The sequence below is a fragment of the Takifugu flavidus genome, chromosome 17, assembly GCF_003711565.1.
Source record: "Takifugu flavidus isolate HTHZ2018 chromosome 17, ASM371156v2, whole genome shotgun sequence".
Lineage (NCBI taxonomy): Eukaryota > Metazoa > Chordata > Actinopteri > Tetraodontiformes > Tetraodontidae > Takifugu > Takifugu flavidus.
The window spans coordinates 8,623,021-8,650,645 of NC_079536.1; the positions used below are offsets into that span (position 1 = coordinate 8,623,021).

General features: G+C 41.3%; 2 protein-coding genes across 13 annotated transcripts in view; one reads left to right on the top strand and one right to left on the bottom strand.

Moving 5' to 3' along the window:
* Positions 1 to 13: 13 nt before the first annotated feature.
* Positions 14 to 3,448, bottom strand: cct5 (chaperonin containing TCP1, subunit 5 (epsilon)). The gene is made up of 11 exons (XM_057012100.1): positions 3,206 to 3,448; positions 2,780 to 2,840; positions 2,537 to 2,701; positions 2,018 to 2,216; positions 1,668 to 1,860; positions 1,391 to 1,540; positions 1,185 to 1,304; positions 860 to 1,045; positions 650 to 787; positions 386 to 566; positions 14 to 297 (listed from the first exon to the last, which is right to left on the bottom strand). The coding sequence occupies exons 1-11, from the start codon at positions 3,308 to 3,310 to the stop codon at positions 170 to 172; spliced, it is 1,626 nt and encodes a 541-aa protein (XP_056868080.1). The 5' UTR covers positions 3,311 to 3,448; the 3' UTR covers positions 14 to 169.
* Positions 3,449 to 3,570: 122 nt separating this feature from the next.
* mtrr (5-methyltetrahydrofolate-homocysteine methyltransferase reductase) overlaps positions 3,571 to 27,625 on the top strand; it is a 31,818-nt gene continuing 7,763 nt past the window's right edge. For 3 of the 12 annotated variants that reach the window (XR_008946718.1, XR_008946719.1, XM_057012092.1), the window contains exons 1-14: positions 3,809 to 4,077; positions 4,196 to 4,340; positions 4,466 to 4,619; positions 4,690 to 4,837; positions 4,943 to 5,399; positions 5,470 to 5,583; positions 5,662 to 5,818; positions 5,895 to 5,983; positions 6,955 to 7,135; positions 10,845 to 10,887; positions 12,309 to 12,489; positions 13,071 to 13,189; positions 16,715 to 16,807; positions 18,761 to 18,967. Coding sequence is in view for 10 of the 12 variants with exons in the window: in XM_057012092.1 (XP_056868072.1) it covers positions 4,007 to 4,077; positions 4,196 to 4,340; positions 4,466 to 4,619; positions 4,690 to 4,837; positions 4,943 to 5,399; positions 5,470 to 5,583; positions 5,662 to 5,818; positions 5,895 to 5,983; positions 6,955 to 7,135; positions 10,845 to 10,887; positions 12,309 to 12,489; positions 13,071 to 13,189; positions 16,715 to 16,807; positions 18,761 to 18,967 (2,159 nt within the window). In the remaining 2 variants the exon portion in view is untranslated. Of the gene's footprint in view, positions 3,700 to 3,804; positions 4,078 to 4,195; positions 4,341 to 4,465; positions 4,620 to 4,689; positions 4,838 to 4,942; positions 5,400 to 5,469; positions 5,584 to 5,661; positions 5,819 to 5,894; positions 5,984 to 6,954; positions 7,136 to 10,844; positions 10,888 to 12,308; positions 12,490 to 13,070; positions 13,190 to 14,207; positions 14,884 to 15,009; positions 15,542 to 16,714; positions 16,808 to 17,992; positions 18,142 to 18,760; positions 18,968 to 19,969; positions 27,242 to 27,625 lie in introns of those variants that run through there. The other 9 variants (XM_057012093.1, XM_057012094.1, XM_057012095.1 and 6 more) reach the window with 9 other exon arrangements.

Sequence of the window (27,625 nt, forward strand, 5' to 3'; positions counted from 1 at the left end):
AAGATCTACAAACTTTGGAAAATTTCAACTTGTCGATGTTTTAATGGTGACTTTCACTCAACAGTGTCAATACATGAAATGATAAATAGCAACCTGCACCACAGTTTGGAGGAAGTGCCTTGGAATCTGGAAAACAGCTCAGTTAAACTTTAAGCGTACCAGTGGGCCTTTAGTCCTCACTTTCTCCTGGGTTTCGGATGTCATCGATCTTTAGGATCATCTTGACTACTTGAGTGGCGAGCAAAATTTGCTGCTTTTTGCCAATCAGAGTCTCCACAACATGCTGCTGTTTCATGTCTGTAAGAACGAAACAACAGCCTCTTAATATCACGCGGATTTCCTTTGAGTTTAATATGTGGTGTTAATGTTGAGGTGAATTACTTACCACTTGAGTTCTTGTGAAGACAGTCGATGCCAAGGAAAAAGTTGGACTCTTTGACCTGCCTGGCTCTGACCTCTGTCATGGTTTGAATTGGGTTTAGACCGCTGTTCTCAGCCAGTGCCATTGGGATCACCTCTAGAGCATCGGCAAAGGACCTCATGGCATACTGTTCCAATGTTGGACACTAAAAACAAACAAAAACCTACAGATAAAGATGGGCTAGATCACCAAGAAAAACAACATGCTGAACTGCAAGTTGGATCTCACCTTATCTGCAGCCTCATTGACAGCAAGGGCACAGGCAATCTCTGAAGCCCCTCCACCATATACAACACGGTTGTCTTTGACCAAGTTACGGATCACACAGAGTGCATCATGGAGGGCTCGCTTTGCCTCTTCAACAATCTAAAAATAGTGTGTACAGTGAACCTAGAGTAATGGCTTACCATAATAGTGAATATTAACATTTGCGCATACCATTTTGTTGCCTCCACGAATAAAAATGGTTACAGCCCTGGTGTTTTTACACTCTTGGATGACCAACATGCGGTCCTTTGTGGTACCAAAGGAGATCTCCTTTACCAGTCCAGCTAAGCCAAGCTTTTCAGGTGTCAACTCACAGAACCTGGGCACGATTCTACCTCCTGTAGCTATGGCAATCAACTGCAGAGGGAGAAAACAAAAATGCAATAAAGACATCTCACAAACTTCACTCCACTAAATGCAAAGATATTGTATGTGAACAACCTATCAGAATGTGACTGATATTGCAAAACATAAAAGCATTCTTAATGTCTCTCACCTCGATCTCAGGTCCTCCGACCCAGCGTATAGCTGGTAGCTCATTCTGCAGCAGTAGGTGGTTTGCTTCATCATCAAAGCCCCATTGACAGATGGCCAAGTTAGCCCCATTGCTTTTGACCTAAGACATACAGGAAACAACCACAACGCTGTGCTTTGTCTGGGTAAAGATAGGTTGGAACCATCTTCACCGTTTTGTGTACCAACCTGGTGGATCATCTCCTCAAACTTCTCTTTCTCATATTTCTGAAGCGCTTTGTAGTCCTCCACAGAGGTGACATCCAACTTATGCTTGGTCTTGGGCTTAGGGGGCTCAAACGGGCAGGTGAGGATGGCAATTTTAACATCTTTCAGGACCTGAGTGGCCATGAAAAAAACAAAAAAAACAAAAACACTTGTCACCACACACCAACCTCAACACCATTTGCTGGTTCCAACTCATCAATGTAATAAATATAAAAAGGTGATATATTTATGTTTGTACCTTTGGCATCTGCGGGTGACTGAATTCTTTATCGACTATGACTCCTTTGATGAGCTGTGTGTCTTCTAATTTGCCTCCCACTTTGCCCTCCATCTTAATGAGCTCAAAGTCCACATCTTTTCTTTCCATGTCAGCCACGGTAAGGATGGCGTTGACTGCGATCTCTGCCATCTGCCTGTGGCACCGGTTAATACTTGAAAGACAAAAAACAATGAATGTTAACCAAACAATTTACAGTGAAAGTTTTGCAAATTACCTGCAATAACATGAAAGTGGAACAGAAACACAATCTGTATTAAACACCAAATGGAACTCTAGTGTAGTACAGTAATAGCAAAATTTACACTCACATTTTTGACCCCAGTGTTGTCATGGCAGTCTCAATGAGTGGTTCGGTGTTGTTGGGATCACAGGGTAATGTTTCTGCAATTTTGTCAAGCTGCTCAATAGCAATGCGTGCAGCCTGGTCATAACCATCTGAGATCCTAATTGGGTGGATTCCACGATCCAACAACTGTTCAGCCTGCTCAAGCAGAGCTCCAGCAAGCACTGTTAAAAAGAGTAAAATTGGACATATTATATTACAGAAAAATCTATAATTTGACATTTTTGGCATTTTATTTTCAAAGTATTGCCTTAAAATTTGTCTTCAGTGACCTTGAACAGTCTTCAATAAAAACACAGAAAAAAATGAAAATAGCATACCTGGATTAATGTTCTAGAACTAAAATATGCTGTCTTTACAAATGATATGTTGATAACATTGTTAAAGTCTCATCTCATCTACCAAGGGGGAATAATATTTGAAAAATAATCATGTGAGAGAATAATAAAATAAATAAATAAAAACCAAAAAAATGCATCCATACCCACTACTCCAGTTGTTCCATCACCAATCTCATCATCCTGGGACTTTGACAGCTCCACCATCAGTTTGGCAATCTGGTGGTCCACATCCATCATGCTGAGAATGGTAGCTCCATCATTGGTGACAGTAACCTCTCCATCCTTGTCGACCATTATCTTGTCAAGACCTGTTTAAAACAAAAAATTAAAACCAATTGAAACAGAGGATTTTGCCTCACGACCTCACACAACTGACCGTTACTCACCATTTGGTCCCAAAGATGTTTTGAGGGTTGAGGCAACTGCCTTTGCTGCCATAATATGGGACTGCGAATTAGACACATTTTAAACTATATAATACTTTATTGTGTTGAATGCCACATGTCAAAGACAAAGTAAAGCTACCATCCTTAAAAAAATAAAAACACAACTACTGGCGCAGACCATAACGGACATCAAGCAACACCCACTAGCTCAATGAAAGCACATGGGCCGCAATGTTAGCATGAGTAATCAACTCACAATAATGTGCTACTGACACCACAATCTTTTTAGAGCACAAACTAGAGTTTACGAAATAACTACACGTGCGTCAGCTTCTTTAATAAACCTCGGTGTCTCCAGTTGCACGTAAAAAAGAACGAAATATACACTTTGCTATCCAGCGTCACATGCTTGTTAGCTCATTGTACCTTCAAGGCGTCAATTCCCGATAGCCGTGTCTTTTTGTCTTGGTCTTTAATGATGATGAAAGGCCTCCCGTACTCGTCAAACGCAAGCGTCCCTAAAGCGGACATCTTCACTGATGCGTTAGTAGATCTAAATCGGTCAGAAAGATGAATTTAGCGATGGAAACCCTGAATGTGGCTTTGCCGCAAGTCACACAGATTCGCCGGCGACTTCTGGAAGGCTCCACGGGCGGGGAAGGCAGAACCATGTACTGTTAAGATTGTCTAGTCAATCATTTATAGGCATTTTAATTTACAATCGCAAAATACACTTCAGGGTTATAGATTACTCGGAAGGAATGTTATAGTAATATAGTAGATATTTGTATAAGTATTTTTCGAGTATATTTAACTATAAATTTTAAGAGTAATGGTATCTTCCGATCACGTCGGATCTCGCGGGAACACCAGTAAATTCTCCGACAGATTGGGTGGAGTGAGTTTACAGTTTTCAAGAGGTAAGTATTTACCTTTATTCTCTTTAGGTTTGATTATATCATAAGAATTAATATTTGAGAAGGAACACTGTATGCTAGCTCGACAAGATAGCTCTTTTGTGAGTTACATGTTGATAACCTGTCTAATCCGTAATGTCATGGTTGTCTCTTTATATTTACCAGCTATTTCTATGTGTATATATCTAAAGACAGTTCGTCATCCTATGGCGGTGAAATCTTAAGCAAATTGATTAATATGCTAAAATCCACGTGCAGTTTGGTAGCGACTTAACGTTAAAAGTGACGCAACTTCCGGATATGGCATCGTATGGCATTTAGGTCCGTCAGGGCTTCTCTGTTGCAGTCTAATATTTACTTGTTACCCCATGCATTGTGCAGGTAAGCAGGATTCTTTTGTAATTGTCCGTAACATTGGTCGTGGTTCCAATGACTTACTGCAACTGCTTACTAAACGAAATGTTTAAATCTGCAATTATATTCTCGTTTGCCCCACCAGTATGCCCAGTGAAATGAAGCCTCGGTTCGTGCTCCTGTACGGCTCACAGAAAGGTCAAGCCCAGGCCATAGCAGAAGGGGTTGCTGAGGAGGCAGAGACGCACGGGCTCTTTGCAGAACTTAGTTGTTTGGAGAACAATGAAAAGGTAACTATTGAGATAATTTTGGCACGTCTACATTCCAGTACACAAAGGCACTAGTAAAAGAGATTTGTAGTGAATTATTCAAGTATTGTTTTTTTCATTTATACTTAATTCATATGTTTTTCCAGTACAACTTAGAAACAGAGACTGCTCCAGTTGTTTTCATTGTGTCTACTACGGGGGATGGGGAACCTCCAGACAATGCTCTCAAATTTGTAAGGAACATCAAGAAGAAAACCCTTTCCAGTGACCACTATAAACACATTTCCTATGCACTTTTAGGTAAATGATCTAAAGTTACTCTTTTGTAAAACAACAGTGATTAAAATTTTAACAGCTCCATTCTTTGGAGGTTTTCAGCTGTTGTCCTTGTTGGCCATAGGCTTAGGAGATACAAATTATGCAAATTTTTGCAACTGTGGGAAGGCCATTGACAGACGTTTACGGGAACTTGGTGCCAGCCAGTTTTATGCGAGTGGATATGCAGATGACGGTGTAGGGTAGGTTGTGCTAAACACACTGTATGAGCCTTAAATTTCAGCATACACTCTGCATTTTTTATGTATTTTGCATGTGTTGCTAACATTGAAACTGGGTTAAAACAGGTTAGAGTTGGTTGTGGACCCCTGGATTAAGGGATTGTGGAATGCAATCAAAGAAGAGCTATCAAACATGACTTCTAAACAGACTGAATGTGTGAAAGAAGAAGTGCGCGATTCTTCAAAGGAAACTCCTGACCCTTCTACTGCGGACATGCAACTAAACCTATTAAGCATTGCTAACTGCCAGAACTGCAAGTCAATTGGGCAGTCGGAGAAATTAGCAAATTTGGCCTCTCCTTCAGTTTCCACTACACAGACTGCTGGGTCTGATCTCAGGCCAGATTCCTCTTCAAGGAGAATTGGGTTGTCATCCCGGACTGATGGTGCGCTCAGTGCAGATGCTGGAGTCGCCTCCCTGACACACTCGCTGCCTCCACTGTCTCAATCTGCTCTTAACATCCCTGCACTGCCTCCTCCCTACCTGTGTGTCTCTCTCCAGGAGATGGAAACCACTGAAGATGTGAGAACAATTGATAAAGTCGGTGTTTTTGGGATGTTTTGCCTCAAATCTTACAGCTGTATCTTCTCAGATTTTTGGACCTTTAAACAAAGAGAATCTTCAGGAGGTTCCCATATCAAAGGCCACTCAGTTGACCAGGGGTGATTCAGTTAAGACAGCCCTCCTTTTAGAGCTAGACATCTCTGTAAGCTTGAATTTGTCCTACAATTCTAAACCAGCAGTATGAATGAAGAAACATTCACACTCTGAGTCTTTGTCTTAGGCTTTACCTGCAATGACCTATCAGCCAGGAGATGCATTTGATGTGTACTGGCCTAACAGTGCCACTGAGGTGGAAGACATGCTTCACAGACTGGGTCTACAGGATCAGAGAAATCACAGAGTGCTCATTTCTCTACTCAAAGACACTAAGAAAAGAGGTAAAGCCCAGTTGAAAATACTATTTAACGTACTACCATGATCCTTGTAATTTATCTTAACAATCAAATGTTGTAGGTGCCCAGGTGCCATCCTATATTCCCCAAAATGCATCTCTGCTGTACCTGCTCACATGGTGTCTTGAGATCAGAAGTGTTCCTAAAAAGGTTTGTGTCTTTGTGTGTGTCCAGTTTTTCTCACTAGAATACATTTACATTTGAGTCAGAAGGAAAGCTGTACACTTCTTCAATCAATACACTATTTACTTATTGCAACATTGCTGAATACACAAGTATCCCCAAACATAGAATACTGTAACTCTTGGGGTTTAAAGTGACTGCACTTACTGTGTTACTTTATAATAATCCATATTAAATCATGATTAATGACATACTCAAGCATTTTAACCTCTGCATTATAATAGTTTGTCACAACTGAGAGATTAAGAATTTTAGTTTGTGATCTGTTCTAAAGAAGCATTTACAACATGATAAACAGTGCACAAAACTTTTGTAGTGGTGTAAAGTTATCACGTCACCCTTACTGTTGGCATACTTTTGGTTAATGCACTCAACAGTATCTCTAAAAAGAAGACACATTTTGCAGACACACAATCTGAATGTTAGCTTAGGAGTGCAGCGATGCTAGTTTAATAGTGGCGATGTGATTATGAATAAGGTGAATCATTTTCTGTCACCAGCCACAGGAATGTACCTTTATAAACCCAAATGAATTTACGCCAATGCGTGGAAGGTTTCCGAAGCTGTAGAGTGAATAACTGATGCAGAATTAAGGGTTCATTTCGTTCACTTATATTTTCAATATATTTTCATTGTTATTTTGCGTCATTTAAGTTGCATCACAGCTGAGAGAAATGGCAGCAGAGCTCAAAGAGCAGCATGAGACCGATGACATGAAGACATCTGTTGCATGAAATAATTTTAAGAAATTTTGTGGGTGGACACTTCCAGTTGTTTTAAAGAATTGGATTTTGGAAAATGTGAAATTACAAAATCAGCATTTTAAATTTTTGTTTGTGCATGTGAGAATAGAAAAGGACACAGGCAGATTCTGACACCAGTTACAGAGCTGCAGAACAGTCTGGTGACTTAAATGTCACTTTCTGTCCCTCTGTTAGGCATTTTTGCGAGCGCTGGTGGAGTATACAGTCGATGGTGTGCAGAAGAGGAGACTGCAGGAGCTCTGCAGTAAGCAAGGCACCACTGACTATAACTCGCACCTGAGAGAACAAAGCCTCAGCATTCTGGAACTTCTCAATGCTTTTCCGTCCTGCTCGCCTCCTCTCAGCATCCTCATAGGTACCTGTTTTAATGCCACCCTTTCTCCAAACATTACAGAATATCATAAATACTACTTTTGTTCCATTTTATCTTTACATCACATCATAAATGAGCATTTAATGTCTGACATCGGTCTAGTAGCTAGTGAGAAAACAATTTTTGCATCTTTTAGATGTTTGGCACAAATATATTATAATTGATTCATGTTTAATTAAATGCAGACTTTCATGTTGTTTGAAGCTGTGGGGAATTACAGTGATTGGCATTGGGATTTGGAGAACACCTGCGCAAGATGTCAGCAGAAAAAAATGTCTTCAGAAGTGTTCATAGCTCTTTTAGTTTGGCACTGTGCTGACTGATATCCAGTAGGGGGCGCTGTAGCACCAATAAAGTCTACTTTGAGAGCAGAGTTATTGCTGCCTCCTTAGACCTTTTAATTACACAGAATGGTCATATAGTGTAGATCAGAGAGCTCCCTAAAGGATCAACTCTCACTTATTTCCCTGTTTCATATTTTAAAAACATGCAGTATGTCAGCAACTGTGAAAGTTATGCCATTATTGTAGCAATAAGTCAGGAAATCACTTCATTATTTCTTCCCTGCTAATAGAGTTCATAGCTTTGCTGTTGTTAGCTTTTTTGGCCATCTTAGCTCTTTGAGGCAGACTTAAAAACTAACATTTTCTCTGAGTTCATCAAGATAGTTGATAGTTGATAGTCGGTCTAATTCTCATTAGCTTTGAGTGAAACTTAACAGACGGTGAAATTATTTGGCCAGAGTTAAGTTGTCCTCTAAAACAGCTGTGCCACACATCTTGGCTGGCATAGTTGTCTGTTATTTTTGCTCTACTTGCCTTTCACAACACTTTTTCCCCTGTGGTGAACTGATGTGGAAATTGGGAATGGCGACAATTGTGCCCTTATGAAAAATGTGGTTTCCGTGGCTCTACGGGGGCTGCCAGCTGTTACCGATGTGTATCCCAAGGACATAGAGGTACAGGGTTAGTGTGGATCAGAGGTTAATGATTAACTCTGACTCAGTGCTTTTACAGCTGATGTATAGCATTGCATCTTTTGGGCTCATTAACCAACCTATCAGAAGGGGACATGTTTGCTGATCACAGGTCCAGTTAGTTTCTAACTATAAATAATGAGGGAGCTATGTCTGGGATCGAATGTCCTCCAGGTACGGGCAGGGTAGCAAAACAAATTCCTGGTATAAATAGACCCCTGCCTCCCCAAGTCAGCACTCTTGTTATTTTATCCATGTTTTTCTTGGCTGAGAAGATAAGTTTAAGGTCATGGGCTGAGAGAGCTAGATGCCATTCATGGGCATCTATTTTCAATCTTTAATAATAATCTTTTTTTCACCTGGGGTAGAAAGTGACTGGTTCTTTGAGCTCTCGCTTTCCTTGTAGAAGCAGCAGATTTGAAATGAGGCCACCTGACCACTGAGCGTGCACAGTGTAGAATTCAACCTTGATATCTTAAATATGATAAAATGCTGTTTCTCAGGGGCAACGTCCAATCTGCATCTATGGGTTGCTAGAAAAAAAGATTCCCTTTTCCCTAATTTCATCTGGGGTCAGAATTCCACCCATATATCTTTAAAACGTTCAGCCACATCTTCTGTTTCACTAAAATTGTACCTCTACATATAATTTGCGGTGTGAAAAGACTTGCGAGGTGGAAAAGATTATATTGTTGTGCAGCATGATCGATGGCACCCCTAAAAGTGATCATTTGACTTGTACTACAACATATTTTAAGACATATCCTTGGCCAGGAAGCGCAATTAAAAAAAAAAATCTTGATTATGAAAATAATTCATTGTGGTGTGGCAATGCGGAATGATGGATTGATCGTCTTTTTTTCTTGACATGTGCTGTCCGTGCGTGCCAGAACGGCGAGAAGTTGAGTGTGGAGAATTACGTTAACCTACGTTATAGAGCAGCTAATGGAAAGGATTTTCTTGCAATTACTACAAATTCCTTAGATTGCACATCGGTTTTTCACCCTAGTTTAAGGGCCGTCCTTGTGAGCTCGCCTGCCTATTCTATTTTATTTAGTATACCTTCAGTTTATTTGAAAGGAAATACAGTTTTTCTCCATACACTGGTGGTGGTGGTGCAGTGGTGAGCACTGTAGAGCCAATGTGGGCACAGGGAATGTGCATATTCTCCCCTCTCTGGTTATGTTATGTTCCTCACATGCTTTTGCCTACTCTAATTTGGTCTTGAGAGTGGATGTAAGTGTATTTGGATGTCAGTCTCTGTATGTTAGCCATGCGATGACATTGTCCAGGTTGTATTCCAATTTATCTTATTGAATGTTTTTAAGCTACAGTTTTGGACAGAGTGGACATAATTAGCAGATTATGCAGCAGTGAAAGCTAGTCAACCTTGACAACCTGAGACAAAAAGTTGTGGAAAAGTTTAAAAGGCTTTTTGAATGGAGTTAATGTATTGCGAGGCTAAAATATACAGAAAGGCAGTATTTGCAATCCTGTGGTTTTATGCAAAGGTACCAATTATGAATATATCATATCACCAATCCTCAGGAATATAATGATAGGCATTTTCTCAACTAACCAAGTCATGGTGTGAATAATAACTAATGCTGGAACCCTGATTATGACCCTAATGAAATAATGAACATTCTTGTTTTATTCAAAATTTATTAGAAAATAATGTTAAACTCTACAAGCTCCACATTGCCAATAATAATTGCTTCCTTGGAGTACATGGTCTGTGTTTTTATATTATTAGTATTTTGACAGCTTTAGATCAGAATTGAACAATTGATCGAGAGGAAAAAGACTCGCGCGCTAATGCTTCATGTTTGTAACCTCACTTGTAACATTAGAGTTCTTGATTTTTTTTTCTTCCCCTCTCGCATGTTTTATCACCTCAACTGTATACAGATTGAATTTGACATGTGAGACTGTCATTGCACCAAGGCTGACGCTGTTTTTCAAAACAAAGAAACACACTTTTAAGTGCTTCATGTATCATCATTTAAGATGCCGATCGGCTGGGAGGGATGAAAGAGATGGTGCAGCACCCTCTCACGAACTCCCTCAGCTGTTTGGAAGTCACATACATCCACAAAGCAAGAGAAAGCTGATTTAGTCCAGCTGTTTGAATTTGGAGGCAATTTAGCAGAAAAATATGTTGTCATATGGGCTCAGCTGGTGCCTATGCTTCAGCTTTTCTTCCCTCTCTTAATCTGTCACTGAGATACAAATGAAAAGTGTAGAAGTTTGCCTTTACCACATCACATGACTCTCAGCATCTCTCCTTGCCCACATCTAAACGACGGTGGTCACAGCGTGACAAAAGGCAAATCTGGCTGCTGCGGTGAAAAAGTTAGCTCTAACTCAAAGTTTTCCTGATTTCTCTGACACGTCATCACAAATGATCTGCCTACTATCCTACAGGGGGCACCTTCGCAGCTGTCATTGAAAATAAAGCCCTGCATTAACAACCTGTTTTCTACTGCCTCTAGATATGGGCACCTGGGATTTAATAACCCTGAGTTTGTAATTTCATAAATATAGAAATGTGTCCTAGAAATCAGACAATTACCTGGGCGGGGTTCGCGTAGGAACGTCTCGGTGGACCGAGATGACTTTCTGTTACTTCGCCTCAGTGCTGTTACAGTTGTCTGCAGCACACTCTTTTTGGAAAAATGGCAAAATTGATTGACAGCTGTGTTTGCCTTCCAGAACATGTGCCCAAGCTGCAGCCCAGGCCTTATTCAGTTGCCAGGTAAGAGAAAATGAGAATGCTGTTTTCATTCTGTACCACTACCACTTAATAATAGAAACCGAGGATAAATCACGTGATAAATAATGGCTACAGATTCAGACTTTATCTCTGTTATGGAAGCTACTGCAAAATTACAGCCTCGGTTCTACTCATTAGTTCAGATATTTTTTAAACGGCCTTGATTAATTCCAGTCTGGGCTCTCCGACACAGCTGTGTCCTCTGAATTTGATTGTATCCTTGATTATTATTTGACACAGGAGATGCAAAAGCTGATGGAGGCGCTCCATTTTAATGTTGGTGTTGTATCTCTGTCGCTGCGCGTTTGCCTGATATTATGAAACAGACCTTTAGCGGTTGATATACTTTCTCAAAAGTTGCTGGCTCAGTATGGTGGACTGAGTTTTCAGATCACCTGACACAAATAGTTGCCATGACACCCAAGACAGTTTTCATGGATACGAGTTTAATTTTTGAGAAACTTAAGGAAAAAGGAATCCATGATGCACAGACCTTGATGAAATATTTGCTCATAATAATTCAGACAATGTGGTTGGAACTCTTTTAACCCCACAACCAGATGTAAATGGTCCATACTCCATAGATTTCTAAGTGTTTGTAGATATAATTACCAATTAAGTCCACTGATGGAGGACAATTATACATAAAAGAATGGCATGAATGTGTAGCTTTGAGCCGTCTCATTTTAAATAAGTCTAGGTTTTTTTTCTTCCGTTTTGCTACTCAATTATTTGGACTTGCTCTTACCCATTAGCTGTGCTTTCAAACTCATGTGAAACGGAACATCTAACACAATGTCAGAACCTCTCTGCTCCTCTCATTAGTCTATTGCAGTGTGTGCGTGCATGCACGTGCACTAAGAGATCTGGCAGCGGAGACAGCGACTGTAGTTTATCAGATTGTGTGGAGACATTAGAGGCCTGCATTATTGATGTAGCGGTCAATAAAGGTCTCTGGTGGCCCAGAGGAACTGCAGGTTGAAGGATGAGAGAGTTCCTCGGTCAGCAGAAGACGGAGAGAGACACTTTTATTAAAGCAGGATAAACAGGAAGTTTTCTTTCTTTTTTTCTTTCTAACTTCAGTCAGTAATGAATATATAGACCAAGTCTTGACATGCAAGTTGTAAACCTGCTGCTGGAGTTACAACTAGGTGTTTCGGAAAGTGTAACAACATCTTAGCTACCACTGCTAAGTGTGTTTTTATGCAGATGATTTCATTTGCTAAATGTAGAAAAGCTCCTCTCCTTATACTTGTTTATAGTTTTGCCTGTCTTCTGTACCTCCTCTTCTGTCTTGCCACTCTATTTTTTTCTCTCTGTCTGTGCATCATACATGCACATACTTGTCTCTCTATATTTCTGTCTCCTTCCATCTTCAACTCTCTGCGGTACCACCTCTACAGCTCCTGTCTTAGGCACCCAGGAAAGCTGAATTTTGTCTTCAACATAGTGGAGTTTCCAGCATGCTCTGGGCGGCCTGCAGGGAGGCGAGGCTTGTGTACTGGTGGGCTGTTTGACCTCATCAGTTCTAGGCTGGTTCTCCCAGGGAACATCAAATCCTCAAGCAAACCAGCTCTGCCAAAGGTAATGACTACATGGAAGCCTGGAAGCTGAAAGTGGATTGTGTAGTTTGGTGAACTCTGGGCTGTATTTCTTGGTTTGCCGCTGCTATAGTCCAAATGTTCAGGTGTAATAGCTGCCATTAATGACTCGCAGTGCAGGAGTGAAGTTCTGCGAGACAAAACTTGCCAATTTTTATGTACTTATTTATTTTAGTTCTGCTTTAACTGCCAATAAGCTTCCTCTTCATATATTTTAGTTCAAGAGGTTTTAGAATAAATTAGTGTTGTAAAACTTTCTTCTTAAGACGTCAGAACTTGAGGCATTAAAGGATTCTGTATGCTTCAAGCTTCTGTAGAAACTTAGTTTAAATGTGTAGGAAGATGCCCGTGCTGCCCGTTGTGTGTGGTTAATTAAGGAATAATTTAAATTAAAGCGAGTAAATCCTCAGACTCTGTGGATTCCTGTTGGCACTCTTGAGTTTCAGTGGGCTGCTAGAGCGAGTAGATCAAAGAACAGATTTGTAGTCCCGGACTTGCTTTCATTATTCTTGTAATGACTCTCATTTACTTTTTAAAATGCTTGCTAATGGCCTTTGAACCTAGATCCACGTGAACTTGAGACCTACCTGCACCTTCAGACCTCCGGCTGATGTGTCGGTGCCCTTCATGATGGTGGGGCCGGGCACTGGAGTTGCCCCCTTCATCGGCTTTCTCCAGCAGAGGTGAATATTAGAGATTTATCAGTTGCACAAATGTTGCTTTGCAAACATATCCCTCAAGAGGAGTCAAGTGTGTGTGGTAATGTGCTTGAACTTGCCACGGTTGTATATTAGTAACTTAGCTGTTAGATAAACTGCGAAAACACTGTTGCTGTGGTCTCTTATGCTAAGATCCTGCAGTCTTGTAATGCTTAATAAATCTTGATGTGAGGTTTGATCACATCAAAGATTATTTCAGAGGCAGGGCTAAATTAGGCCCGCTCTGATGTGCACACGAAGGGTTATTGATCTGAAAATGAACAGTCCAGTTGGCGGTTGGAGCGTTGCTGGTTGCATAAATTGTGGTGTTAAAGACATGGTGTGCAGATATTGACTTTTAGCTGAGTGAGGCCTCTATATAGCTTATTAAATACAAATGCTTGGATGATCCCTGTGGTTTGGAAGAACTTTTGATGTCTTGTTAAATTTCAGAGGTTTCAGTCGGACCACTATATTTGTATGAATGAGTTTTTAATCCAGTATTCTAAACTTTGATGTCTGCATAGATAATGACATACATTTTACATTTTGTTCTCATTTGCCACAGTGGCCTTTAAAAAAAACACATTACCCTTTTTATTTTCTGGTTTTCACTCCACCTGGTAACGAGCAGTGGCTGATTAAAAGTTTTGTGTTGTAGTCCAGAGTTGGAGAAAGTGTTTTTTCAACAGCTTGATGTAGCTGTGGATGGACAACAAAGGTCTGTCCACCATGCAGGGATTTATCAAGGAATGTTACTCATTATTGACTGACACTGATCAGAAACAGCTCTGAAAAACTCATTCTGGAACCATGACATTGCTCTTGGAAAGCTTTCAGAATACATTTAATTTGCAGACAAACACTGACTTTTATTTTGAGCATTTCAGAAATACACTTTTTTCTTTTTTTTCCTACCGTTTACAGCATGCACTGGTGAGCGGTCATTATTTTGATTGTCTTCCACTTTGTGGCTGCCCTACCAGCTGTGTGTTCTCTGCAGGATGCATGATCCACAATCCGACTGAGATTCCTGGCAAAGCCTTGGTGGCCGATGCGGCCATAAGCACTCCCAGTTTGTCCACGGGACTCCACATCTGCCTCGGGGCCCAAAGAAGGGTCCCGTCAGCAGCCCGACAACATTGGAGCCTTTTCGACCCTCCCCACCCATCCCTCCCACTGCTAATCGATGGTTGTTTTGAAAAGTAGTTTGTATGAGTTTGTTGTGCTGGTAACAAGAGAATGACAAGTCTGTAAAGGTCAGAAGCTCAGGAGGAGATTTTAATAAACTCCCCCCACCCTCCCAAGTTGCTGTTATTGATTGCTGGGTGTTGTTTGAAAGGACTTTATAGAGTCTTCCATAATAGCTGGAAGCAGTGGCCATTAAATCGGATATTATATTTAAACTGTGGTTAGCCTTAATGGCGTTAAGGGTATTTTATCTGTACAGGAAATGACTCAGGTTTGTTCAATTTTACTATTACAGTTGGTGCGAAGGTGCAGTATGCTTGGCACAACGTGTAGGACTGTTTCTGCTGTATGTTCTCAGGTATCAGTTCACCCAGAGAGCTGATTGTAGTCAGGCTGCAGCTCCTGCACACCAAACTGAGTTATTAAAACATGTTTGTAGTATATTCATGTAAATCTGCATGTAAACGTGATTAAACCTGCCCACTTTCTATTCTTATATTTGCACACCTACTAAGGGAAAATAAAAAGCCCAAACAGAGCTGCAAAGAATGAGGAGGGGAAAATTTAAGGTAATTGGAATATTTATCAAGTCCTCATCCCAGCTCTTCATGCAGGTCCCCCCTCCCGCTGCTCATCTGAACGGTACTGAAAGGCAAACTCTTCTGATTTGGACCCCAAATGGAGCGCTCAGCGGATGATGCCCCCCCCGGGAGTGTGTAGCCCGCTGTTCTAGTGCGGAGATGTGATGTGATTTGTATTCAAGGAAAGGCGCCAGTGTGGTCTGCTCAGAATGGAATCCAGGTTTTTCATATTGGTATTGATCCCTTCAGGGCAGACGGTAAGAGGAGAGAGACGGGCACACCAAAATGAGTTTACTTGAGGCTGTTTGCAGATCAGAAGAATCTCGTCCGGGATGCTAATGGATGGGATCTGAGTGTTTGGATCAAGTCAGCCAGACAGCTCTGTTACTGAGCGTTTACGGGCATGAGGTTCAAAGCAATTTCTTCTCTGTGGATTTTTTTTTTTTTATGAACTGGTCAGCTTGGCATTTATTATAGAGCTTGTTTTAATTCATTTTTTTTCAACAAGGTCAAACATGATAACTGCACTGCCAGATAGGTATTAAATGTCAGGTTTTAGTACAAAACTCTAAAGAACAATTTACTTGGCATTGCATTTACAATGACAACAGTAGAATATATGTAAAACAGTTTTCGCTGACTTTTTTTTTTACATTTTATCACACTAACACATGGTACTTCTATCTTTTGCGAGGAGTTTTGTAAGCATAATACAGTCCTCAGCCCCCTACCCCATCCATCACAACTAAATGTCTCTGACCCTGACCTAAACCCAGTTCTGACCCAACCTTAAAATACAAGTTAACCTTCAAACACTCTGTTAAACTGATGAACATCAACCAAAATGTCCTCATTTTGCTGGAAGACTGAATATTTCGGTACTTGTGGGTCTGTGCTTCTCGTCTCATTGTACAAATCTGCATTTTTATTTTGATCAGTCCTGCATGAAACAGATTCATTTCATTTGGCGCCATATTTTTGCTCAAGACGTTCATTTTCCCTCCACAAATCTTCAGTTCAGATGTGGTTTTCATACTTTGGTGGCAGTGCAGATAATTTTTTGGTCTAATTGTGGCATTTGCACTAGACTAGACTGGATTAACACTAACTGGCCCAGCAGCATGCTGTCCTCCAGCAGGTGGGGTTTGAACAGAGCAGCACCTTATCCCCCATGTGCACAAAGAGCATATTCTTTAGTTTGTATTCTCCATCTGCTGCTTCTACATTTGGGTCATTTGAGTACCCTCGCTCTTTTCCTTTATCTTCCTTCTCATGCACTTCAGAGAGTTCACCTACTGAGGGCACAGTGAAAGGTTGTGGGTCAGCTGTTCTTATCATGGGGAGCTTTGTCACCTTTGCAGCAGGTTTTTGCTCCAGATACCGATATCTACTGAGCCAGCTGCACTAGCAGCACACGCAAAGGATTCTGGGAGCTCTGCTGAACTCCCAAACCAGAAGAATAGACTTTTACAGCCTAACTCCTCAGCTTCATTTTTAATAAATACTTGCTGTCCTTCAGTTTGGATGAATTTATTAATGCTGCAAATTGACTGCTGCTGCAGCATGAGCAGTTGTTTCCAGGCATTAGCCTTTGTGCACTCTCATTGCACACAGTGCTTAATGGTGCCACTACTCTTCTTTAACCTCTGCTACAAGGGAGGACTCATCCTCCTCCATCTGGTCCAGCTGTCTGCTCATATTGATTGACCGTTTTCATCTGTTTGTGTTAATTTTTCAGGGAGGAGCAGCGGCGTCAGAACCCCTTGGCCACATTTGGAGAGACATGGCTGTTCTTTGGTTGTCGCCATAGAGACCAAGACTTTCTTTTCAGGTGAGCTTTGTTTCTGTTCTCAAATACAAATTTGATGCAACCAGATATCTTTATTTTCTGTGCATATTTCCTGACCTTTTTGTGAGGCATGCACATATTTGAGCTCCCTTTTCACATCCCTACTTTCACCTTTACTCTGCTTAATGATATGTGACAACAGCATAGTGATTACCTCGATGCTTGCATACAATATTTAACATTTTCTTTATCCCTACAAATATCAAAGGCACAGATTCAACCATTGTTCAAATGTAGTTTGGTCATGGATGCACATTTTCTTCAAAACAGATGTTATTGCAACAGTATTGTTTGGAAAATGTTGATGCAATCACAGTTTGTTAGATGTTTGCTCATACTATGCTCCTTTTGTCATCCCCTCCACAAATCGTTTCTTCTGCCACCTCGTGGATGCAATCGACGATGCGGCTTTGTGGAAGGTCATCTAAAGTGTGTTTGACAGATGATGTCAAAGGCTTTAGACTGGATAAACAGTTATGGTCTCAAATAACCGGCTGCACGTCAAAACTGACCCAAGTTAAAGTAAAGTGCATCTGTTTCTCCTGTTTTGTCGAAGCACTGTCATCCAACACCAACCTACGTGTCCATCACTGCCCCGATCGATTTGTTTCAGCTTTGCCCTGACTTCACACTAATTGATGGAACGAGTGTTGCCCGCCACGGCATGCTCAGTTTTTTCTCTTGCTGGATTAAACGGTGTGACTGGATTAGCATCCCTAATCACAGAAGAACAGATCACAGAGGATGCTGTTTGTTCCTCTGTTTGTTGCCTCTATCCTTTAGTTAAACAGCAGGTAGTGTGCAGCGTTTGCTCCCAGCGTGGGCTTCTCTGATGAACACCCCCACAGTGTTGACAAAAGTGATTAGTTTGTGTTTTATGGACCGCCTGTGATGAGTTCTACGTGATTCGAATGGTTTAAGATGGTGAACAGGACCAACATGGATACGTGGTCATGTTTATGGGATTGCTTTATAGGTAAATGCTGATTGTGGGGAAAAAAGTCATTAATGTAAATCAATCATATGGCGTTAACGGAAGAAAAAAACAATTACCGTTTAGGTATGATACTAATGCAAGTCTGCTTTTCCCATTAACCCCCCTTTTCTTTTCACTACACTTTTTCTGCTTTTGGTGATCCCCAAACTCTTAATGGGAACCGGTTCCAGGCTTTGGGAGAGGAACCAAGTGGAAGGCCCGCTGGGTGCACGTAAGGGTCCCACGTATCGCCTCAGGCTCAGCTTGCATGGACACACCAAGGAGTCTTGCAGGTCGCAGCCCTTGAAAGCCACTGCTGGTGGTTTCTGTGCACACAGTGGTGACTCTCTGATTTTAGAGCTCATATTCAGCCTTTTGTTGTCTTTTTTTATTTTTAAGTTGTCCAGAAATTGCACTTTGTGTGATCACTTACTAATGGCTTAAGTATGTTTGTGGCAGAAGAAGCAACTACACTCGCGTCTCTTTAGTATTCACACCATACTCTGTGCTTCTGGGGGGAAAAAATGCTAATTTTTCTTGAGGGGTTACTGTAAAACATAAAACAAGCCCCCCTGATGTGAAGACCATCATCCACGATCTCAGGGCCACAGCTTGTTATGACCTCATCTTGTCTTTCATGCTTTCGCTCTATCTGCTAAACTTTACTCAAGTTGCTCTGAGGCACATTAAACTCTTATTCCCTCACCTTGTTCCCCTTGCCTTTCCTTCTAACCACAACACAAGCCCACTAAACAGACAATAGCAGCAGGTAGTAATGTACCAGGTGCGGGGTGGCATGCAAAACTAGCAAACCTGAACTAAGCAAGCAAGCAAAAGCTTAGTGTTTCTTGGATTGATATTTTACTTTTCCTCACTTTGATATAGTTACACATTTTTTATTTACTGCTCAAGCACCTTGTAGGTAATTCTGTCTGTGACATTTCCTTACCTCTGCCCAGGGAGGAGCTGGAAAGCTTCGTCTCCAGCGGCGTTCTGAGCCACCTCCAGCTATCATTCTCCAGAGATGATCCAGAGGAGCAGGAGGGAGCGGACGAGACCATCAGCCCCACGGCCCAACGGAGATACGTTCAGCACAACCTGAAGCTCCACGGCCGACAGGTCACCGACATCCTGCTCAAACAGAAGGGGTGCATCTACGTCTGTGGGTAAGACTGATGCAGAAGGTCGGCAGCAACTATCATTACTTGCTGTTATCTCTGCTTGAAAAATGTTCTTCTGTGGAACACGTGTTATGTTCTCTGTTAAAAGATCCAATTTTTGCACACTGCCTCCTGTTGTGTTCTTGTTAGTCAGGCAGTTGCTCATGGCTGATGATTTTAGTCCTGCTAGGACAGATTTTTTTAAGTCGTATAAATATAGATTTCATTGTGAGAAGGACAAATTATCCTCTCCTTCCTGTTCTTTTGTTTTTGTGATGGAAATGTTCCTAACATACTGTTACCGTAATTCAGTCACTGGACTTTCCTCACATCTTTTTAGACTGCTTTGACATGCCATCACTACTTTCAAGGTGCATTTCATTAATTTTCAGACAACTAGCTCAAATATATGCAATCAAACCTGACCATATTCAGTTTTCAGAATGTGTGAAGAACAAAACATATCACCCAGGAAGAATTTCTGTCCTCTTGATTGACGTGAGGTCCGTCAAGATGAAACTGAAGAGTAAAAGCAGGAATAATGAAAATGTTAATTTATGTAGGTACAGATGCTGCCTGCTATACCTGCTTTGATTCTAATGTGGCTTTGACCTCAAGTGAATGATCTGACATAAAACAAGTCAAACTGAATGAAGTTTCTGCTTGCAAGGCCTTTGAATCATGGGAAAATAGTGAAATGTCTGTCTGAAAAGGTAAACAAATCACACAGCACAGGAATCCATAGTGGCGATATTTGTAGAGCTTATTGCTACCCTGCTATTAGAATTACACCTTGTACTTTTGACTGAAAGATCTGATCTGGTTCTATATCAATATGCTGCCCCACCAAGAAACTATTCCTCCCAGATTCATTTCTGGACTGAGAAAGCAACAATGGTTTGGCCAATAATGGTCTTACTGTCCTTACAGGCACATAGTTGTTCTATTATTCAACAGACTTCAGTTTTGGTTGTAATAATCACAAAATCCCCTCTTTCCAATCACCAGAGATGCTAGGAACATGGCTAAAGATGTGGACACCACCTTGATGGAGGTAATCAAAGCAGAGCTGGGAATGGATCAGCTGGAAGCCATGAAGACCTTGGCAGCGCTGAGGGAAGAGAAACGCTACTTACAAGATATCTGGGGATGATGAGAAGAGGGCGTTTTAGGCATCATCCGAGCTCTTTACTTATTCAGCTCCAGGCCGTAAAATTGCGGACGCTAAAGCCAGTGTTGAGTTGACACCACCCAACTCTACTGAGATGGGAGAGTAGCACACTGACCCAGGGGAAATCGGTTCAGTACATCATCTTGGGCTTTGTTGTTTGAACAGAAATGACCTTAGACATAGGAGTAGTGTGGGAGATTGGTTTTGCACTGTGAAAATGCTTTTAGCGTAGACAAGCTCCTTTGCTTTGTCCTGTCTGCAGAAAGGGCATTCACTTCTGTCAGCTGCATACGAGTGTTTGGTTTTTTGTCTTTAAAGGAGAAAGAGTGCAACATCTCCTCAGTGGAGATGGAAACTAAGCAGCAATCCGTACTTGTTTAATAACGCCCACACACAAACACGGTTGCACACTCAGAATCTGTAAATTGGGTGTTGTCAGGATGAAAGACGTGTATTTGTGCGCTTGTTTTCCCATTGCAGACATGCCAAACTGGCCCCGAATACAGCATAATATACCTCTGAAGTCTTTATTAGCAAAAAAAAAAAGGTTGCTAAATGCAGTGGAAATGTGTTGCTTTTTAATTTATTCTGGAAGTATTTTCAATAAGAATGATTTTTAACTGTGTTATAATAGTAATGAGGACACAAGCTCACAAAGTACTGTAAAACCCAACTCAGATGGGTCCAAACAAACACAGATGTGCTTTATCTGATTAAGAATTAAGACATATTCCAGACTAAACCTTTTTCAGCCAATGCCTTTTCACCTGTTGCCTTCTTGTAGGTGACCTTATGCGTGTGCAGGCCTAGTGTGTGCATGGTGCCATTCTCGCAATGATTGAGACCCGCGTAAATCATTGGGAAGCTAATGAACTCTAATTGTTGGAAAAGATTGTTTTAATTTGAATTGAGAGATCATTTGATTGTTGAAGGTGACTTTAGGCAGGAGATGAAGAAAGCATTCTGCTAATTGGAGGCTTTTCTCCGACAGGCGTCTTAGAAGCTCCCAGGGGAAGAGATGGTTCTTGGAATAAAATCTTCCAACAGCAGTCTTTTTACACATCCCTCTCAGTGGACGCGAGAGAAAAACATGTTTCCAAACTCCGCCGCCTGTGCCGCGGATGATACCCCCGTTTGGTACGTTTTTTTTGAGCTGAGTACCGTAAACAAAACCTCGACTGTCACAGTAAACAATCCCTGATTGGGAATAATTGGTCTAATCTGGCTTCGTACTATCTGGAGTTGTCTTCTTCTGTTTGTGCAGATGGGACTTAAACCCTTCTCCTTGTGTGCTGCTACTTTTGTTGAATCTTAAGAGCAGAGGAAGACAAAGTCAGAAAAATGACACCAGTCTCCATCTGAAGACTCAGACTTGTTATTGGTGACACAACAGCTTCATCCCAGTGACGCAAGTCATCTTTTGTGGGTAACCTGTGAGCTGTAAGACACTGTGAGCTATCCTCCACCTTATTTCCATTAAAGGATGGAGAGTCTGCTAGCTACTTATGTCACCTCAACCGGCACCCTCTGAGGACTGATGAAGATTTCAATTATGTCTTCATAATTAAAGAGGCTCACAGCCGTGGCCGGAGTCCCGCAGCAAAAGCTCGGGATGGACGGAATAAATCAGGGTGGCGGAGGTCAGCGCGACCGCGGAACGCCGACCGGTTGGTGATGGATGCGCCTTGTTAAGGAAAGCTTAAATGAAGCAGAAAGAGGTGTGCTGAAGATAATGACTGTTATTATGGAAGAGTTGAGTGCTCCAAGTGGGAGATTCACCCTGTATCAATGAGATGAGGGACTTTCAAAAGGGGCCCCTATAGTATTCAGCTGTAGAAAGTAGGAGAAGTTGAGAGGACAGAAGCTGGAACCTGTAATGTCCTTCCATCGTAAGATCTTAGGGAAGACTGTCTAAATGTTTGTGCATGCAGATTGGAAAAAATATGTGATTCTCAACAGAATCCATCCATCCTCCCTCTGCAGAGTGAGATGCGGGTTAAATTAAGTTTGAAGGTTGTACAACTCCAAAGGAGTCCACCTGTCTTCCTGCATTATTGCGTGGGCCAGACTGGGCTCCTCTTTGTCATTGGAAAGGACATTTCCACTCTGTCTCTGTCATTCTCGGTCTGCTGTCAGCAGCCCTGGAATGCCGACTCGGCTCTTTGATGTGGTGCCGACGACAGTCCTGCACGACCAGATGCATAATGAGACGTGCTTTCAGGCTGGTTCCCAGCTGGGCTGCACAAACACTCCGTCAGCATCTGACAGAAAGCTTTGAGAAAAATCCGTCTTTTTTAGATTTGCACTTGTTCTACTCAGTCTGCAGGTGCTTTGCTTTGTTTATCGATGCAGTATTTGGGAGTTGCTTCAATTGATGAAGGCCGGAGAACAAGGAGTTCAATCAGGAAGCCTTTACTGGGAAGGAGCTGGAACAAAAATGGTCTCCAGTAATTACTGAGATTTTTTGTGCCACTGGTTGTGGAAGAAAGTGTCCACCTCATCAGCCGCATGGAAAGAATATTCCAGGAATAGATGTTTTTGTCTCCCCCATCACTCAAACAAGAGTTAAAATTGGCTGTGCATTTTTAAAGTCACAGCGATGGATGAACACTTAGGAGAATTTATATCCTCCTCGGTCCTCGCAGTCATAATGACATATGCAAATCTGAGGTTAAGTGCTGAGATGAGCCTTCTCATCAGAAAAAAAAGAGAGGCATCTACACCCAAGATTGAAAGTGGAAAAATAGAAGACTTTAACCTTGGCGTGTCCCATTATTTGTGTGGGTTTTGTTCAGCAGATGTTACCATGGAACCAGATCGGCAAGGAAGCTTGAAGAGGTTGTTTGAAAATTAAAGAGATTTTCCACATTCCTGGCCTCTATTAAGTGGCATAATGTTACAATTACTGTAAAGTCAGCTATGAAAAGCATGTCGGTCTCAAACTGACATTTTATATTTAACCAGAACACACAGCCAAATCTTTGCACAAACAGAGGAGATCAGAATAAAGTTCTGAGATTTCAAGGACTGCTGCAGCATTGTTTCCTTTCAAGGACTTTCAGACGAGTACATATCAAGTCAGTTAGATGCCATTTTTGTTCTTATTTTCAATGTGAAAGGGCTTCTGTAGAGACATTTGAAATGTAATGGCTGCTCTTAACCACTGCGAACTGTCTGCTGAGTGAGGCCCATCAGCAGTAGATTAATGTCCGACTGCACTTGAACGCAACATGCCGCAAGTGGATGAACAGAGAATGGGATGAGGAGTGGCAGTGTGTGGAATGGTCCCATAAAGAGGCAAAGATGAGGTCTTCACAGAGAAGGAGACAGTGAGAGTGGCACATGAAAACAAATTACCTCAGAGAAGAGAGAGATTAGCAGATAATGGTGGGAGAACAGCACGTACAGAAGAGTGCAGCTGGAAGCAGGAGAAGCTCCTGACTCAATTTATCGTGGCACTTTGTGTTCAGCAGGAGGTTGGGGAAGTCTGTGCGCGTATCAGATTAAATCCTGGAGGGATTACACCAATTGAACAGCTCTTTTAATATTTTTAATGAAAATGCCTTAAATCTTCACCTTCTCTAACTAGCGATGATCTTGCACCTCCGTCGAGCTCAGCATGCCGTACTGCGTGATGTATGGCCTCGGAGGCAAAATAATGCACTTCAGCTCTACTTAAAGCTGTTCACGTGATCAATCATCTTAAAATGTGACACCTTGTATGCAAGTAATGCGTCTGCTGGGATTTCTCCATAATTACTGTTTTATTGAAAAATGTATGCGCAAAGAGCTGCTACACTACTTAATGGACAACAAGTCTGCATTAAAGCAGATTTTGTATCCATCTGTTTATTTTTAGTCACTTTGAGATCCATCCTTATTAAAAAGTCCTGCTGAGATAACTTTAGTATAGTCTGCCTGGCACAGGTGTGTATATATATAAAGATTTTAGAAAGAGACTTTATCATCTTTAGTCCCAGATTGTTGCCACTGGCCTTTGCTATGACTAATTAACTAAATTTCCCATCAAGCCATTTCTAATAGTACAAAATGCTATTTTAAATACAAGTAACACTTGCTATGATTTTGTAGCAGATTTAATTTAGTCTGAAAACTATGAGATCTAAGCCCTCCACTCATTTACAATGTTATACACTAGAATCTTTCCATTGGTTTAACAACAAACTCAATAACAGAACAAATCTTAATGAGCCTGGTCCTGCTCAAGGTTTCTTCCTGTTAAAGGGGAGTTTTTCCTTGCCACTGTTGCTTGTCTGGGGTTAGGCCCTGGGATTCTGGAAAGTGCCTTGAAACAATTTTGATTGTATAAGACGCTATATAAATAAAGACTGAGTTGATGCTAACATGACTGTTGCCATAGTAACTCCTCGATCTCAGTTTAATACTTGGCTGCTGTTTGAGTTTGTGGCTCACAGGGAAAATGGGGTATGTGTCTATTGCAGTCTGCAGTTATAGTCAATCACACCCATCCAACTTTTTCTTACACTTGCCTTGACAATGCCGTGCCTGTGCTGGATCTGGGAACCTTCTGCTTCACAGCCCAGTTCCCCACTGACTGAGCAGATCGCCACTGCTGCCCACCACCTGTACTTTTTAAGCTTAAAAATATTCCAATTCAGAATGTGTGTTCTCTCTTAAGACTTGAAATTACACATTTCCAATAAATCCCTCACTTAACTCATTAAATGAGGTTCTTCAGGGCCATGATGCAAAGCTTATTTTATTAACTCACCGAGTTAAAAAATGTAAATATCAGCATGTACAGTACTTCTCATCTACACATGGACTTTTTAAACAAAAAAAAAAAATCTATTTCTATATCTGATACTTCCCCTGTAAAATAAAACTCATCAGTTGACTCATAAATTCCAGAAAGAAGTTAATGAACCCAATTTGTTGCAATCAACTATTTAATGAAGTCCAGGCATGCATTCATTATTTGCTAGAAGTTAATGAATTCGGCTTAATTAAAACTTGACAAAATTGGATGAAATACTGCCAAGTTTGTTTATTTAGCACAAACCTTAACTGGTCAGAGTATGAAAGAGTTTTATTTAGAAACATGCTGCTTTCAAGATTCCTTATGTTAAAACATCGTTTCTGCCAATTAGTGGGTTAGTTTTGGACCCTATGCATGAGCAGTGATGGTCTGTGATGTTCATATATTGAAATATTGTATTGCAAAGGTGCAAAAGAACAGGAAGGGATCTCTTGTGGGATTTTGCCCTTGAGCAAGGCAGCACGCTTTTTCATGAAGATGAATGGGCCACAACCGTAATTAAATTGTCTTTAAACTCAACATGAGCGATTCCAGTAGAGCTTGTGTGGGACAGGACTGCAGATGGCAGATTCCAGAATGATGGGCCTGACCTCTGACCTTTTCACCACTGCTGCAGACTCTGATCCAGGATTTAACTGCTTTCCCATCTTTGCAGAATCCAGGGCAGACTTCCTATAAGCCAACAATGATAAATGTTGATTTATCGAGCATCCTGATGAAGCTTGAAAGGCGCCAGAGTTATATTCTGCCATTATCACTCATTGTTCTGATTGTCATCAGTCTTCCTACTAGGATTGGTAATACATGTGGTTTCTCCTGGATGAGATCCTGAACCAGAACAATGAGATTTGGAAAGCATCAATAGAGATCGGACATTTTTAGTTCTACCTCTACCTCTATTTTGCAGAAAAATGCTGCATTAATGATTTCAGAGCCAGCAGATTTATGAACCCGTGTATGGGTCTGGCGAAGCATTTTCAGTTCTCATCAAAAATAAAACAATACACTTAATTAATTTGTTACAGTGAGACTCATTGGCCTTGGCTCATTCTCTGAAGAATATATCCGAACATTTTTAACCACACAGTTGGGGAGGGATGTGATAAATATAGCTTTGTTCTTCAGTTCCTCATTACAGTTGACCATGAAGGGCCAAAGATTCTCTTGAACTTGTCAATGATTTTGGTAGCGAAGAAGTTTCAGTATATGATGCTCACATTTCTATAAATTCAGTCTGACTGGGTTTAAAGAAGAGAAAGAGACGAAACAAGGAGCCACTAGGACCAGCCTGCCAGCAGCCAGCACAGAAATGCAGATGTCAAAAAAAAATGAACCCGAACTTTATTTTGCCCAAGAAATGCCAAACCCAGCGTGGCTGCCAGTGTGAGCAGGGAACCATGGCAGTTTCTCTTGGGCAGAACCATCAGTTCTTCTTGCAGGATTTTCTTCTTAGATTCCCTCCACTAAATTATCATTAATTGCACAAATTAAGACAGACCCCAACTCCAGAGAAGACATTATGTTCCAGACCCCCCAGCCTCTGCAGCAGGAGGAGCAGGATCCTGGAGAAGATTGCTGGTGCACCATCCACCCGACCAACAAAACTACCATCTGCAGCCAGCAGCAATGGAAAGAACTGCTGTAAAGTGTGTGGACCCAGGATGGTCACAGAAACACTCTATGCATGTGAGAAGCATACATGTCTGCAACACGCCGGCAGTCAAGCTGTGGCCTCGTGTGCTGAACAGGCTGGTGTAACCGAGTCGTCCAGATTGGCCTCAGGACTGAACATGCTCTGCTTCTATTGTCTAACCTGGCCTGAATGACTTAACTGTCTAATAAAGGTTAAATGTCTTATGGGACTCTGTTGAGCCTCTTATCTTACATATCTTGATTTTCTTTGTATCATGTCAATTTATCAGAAAAGAAACCAAAAATCAGTAGGACATTCATTGTAATTGTCATCTAACATCTGCCAAGGATACATTTTTCCCATATATGTTGTTTATATTGGGTGTAATTGGGATAAAGTAAACATCTTTTCAGTATACTGATGTAAAAATGGGATAGTGTTGAATAAAATCACTGGCTAGGTAACAAATCTATGAAGGCCACACAAGAGCTATACAAGTTTGTTTTTAAGCCCAGTCACAGTTTAGTTTTTAGACACTTAAGCAAAAACATGCTCAGCAATTAAAAATTCCCTGTGACCATGCAAGAAGGATCTCCTTCCCTCTGAAACTACCAGCAAAATGTAGATGCAGTACCTAAACCTTCATGAAAATAAAACTATTCTGACAATGTTGGATTTGATGCCTCATGATAACTATTATTTATAATAGATCAATTGTACTTCTTACCCACTACCCCCTCCCACACACACACCTCCTCCTTCCCCCATTCGCTGACCACCTAGAATCTAAAGGTGATCCAAAAGATTTGGGTCAGGGGGTTCGAAGAAGAACCAGTGCTGCAAGAATTGCTCAGGCGGAGGGAACTAAATCCTTTATTATCTACTCAAACAGCAAAGCGGGATAAGTGTCACAACAATGCAAATTTGTTTGCTGACAGATGAATAAGAGTTGAAGACCACCAGCTCGTCAACAATCCATGTGTCACATCAGATCTGTAGCACATTAACAGTGCGAGCAGCATTTGCTTTTAACAAAGCCGTCGTTGATTATTTTTCTCT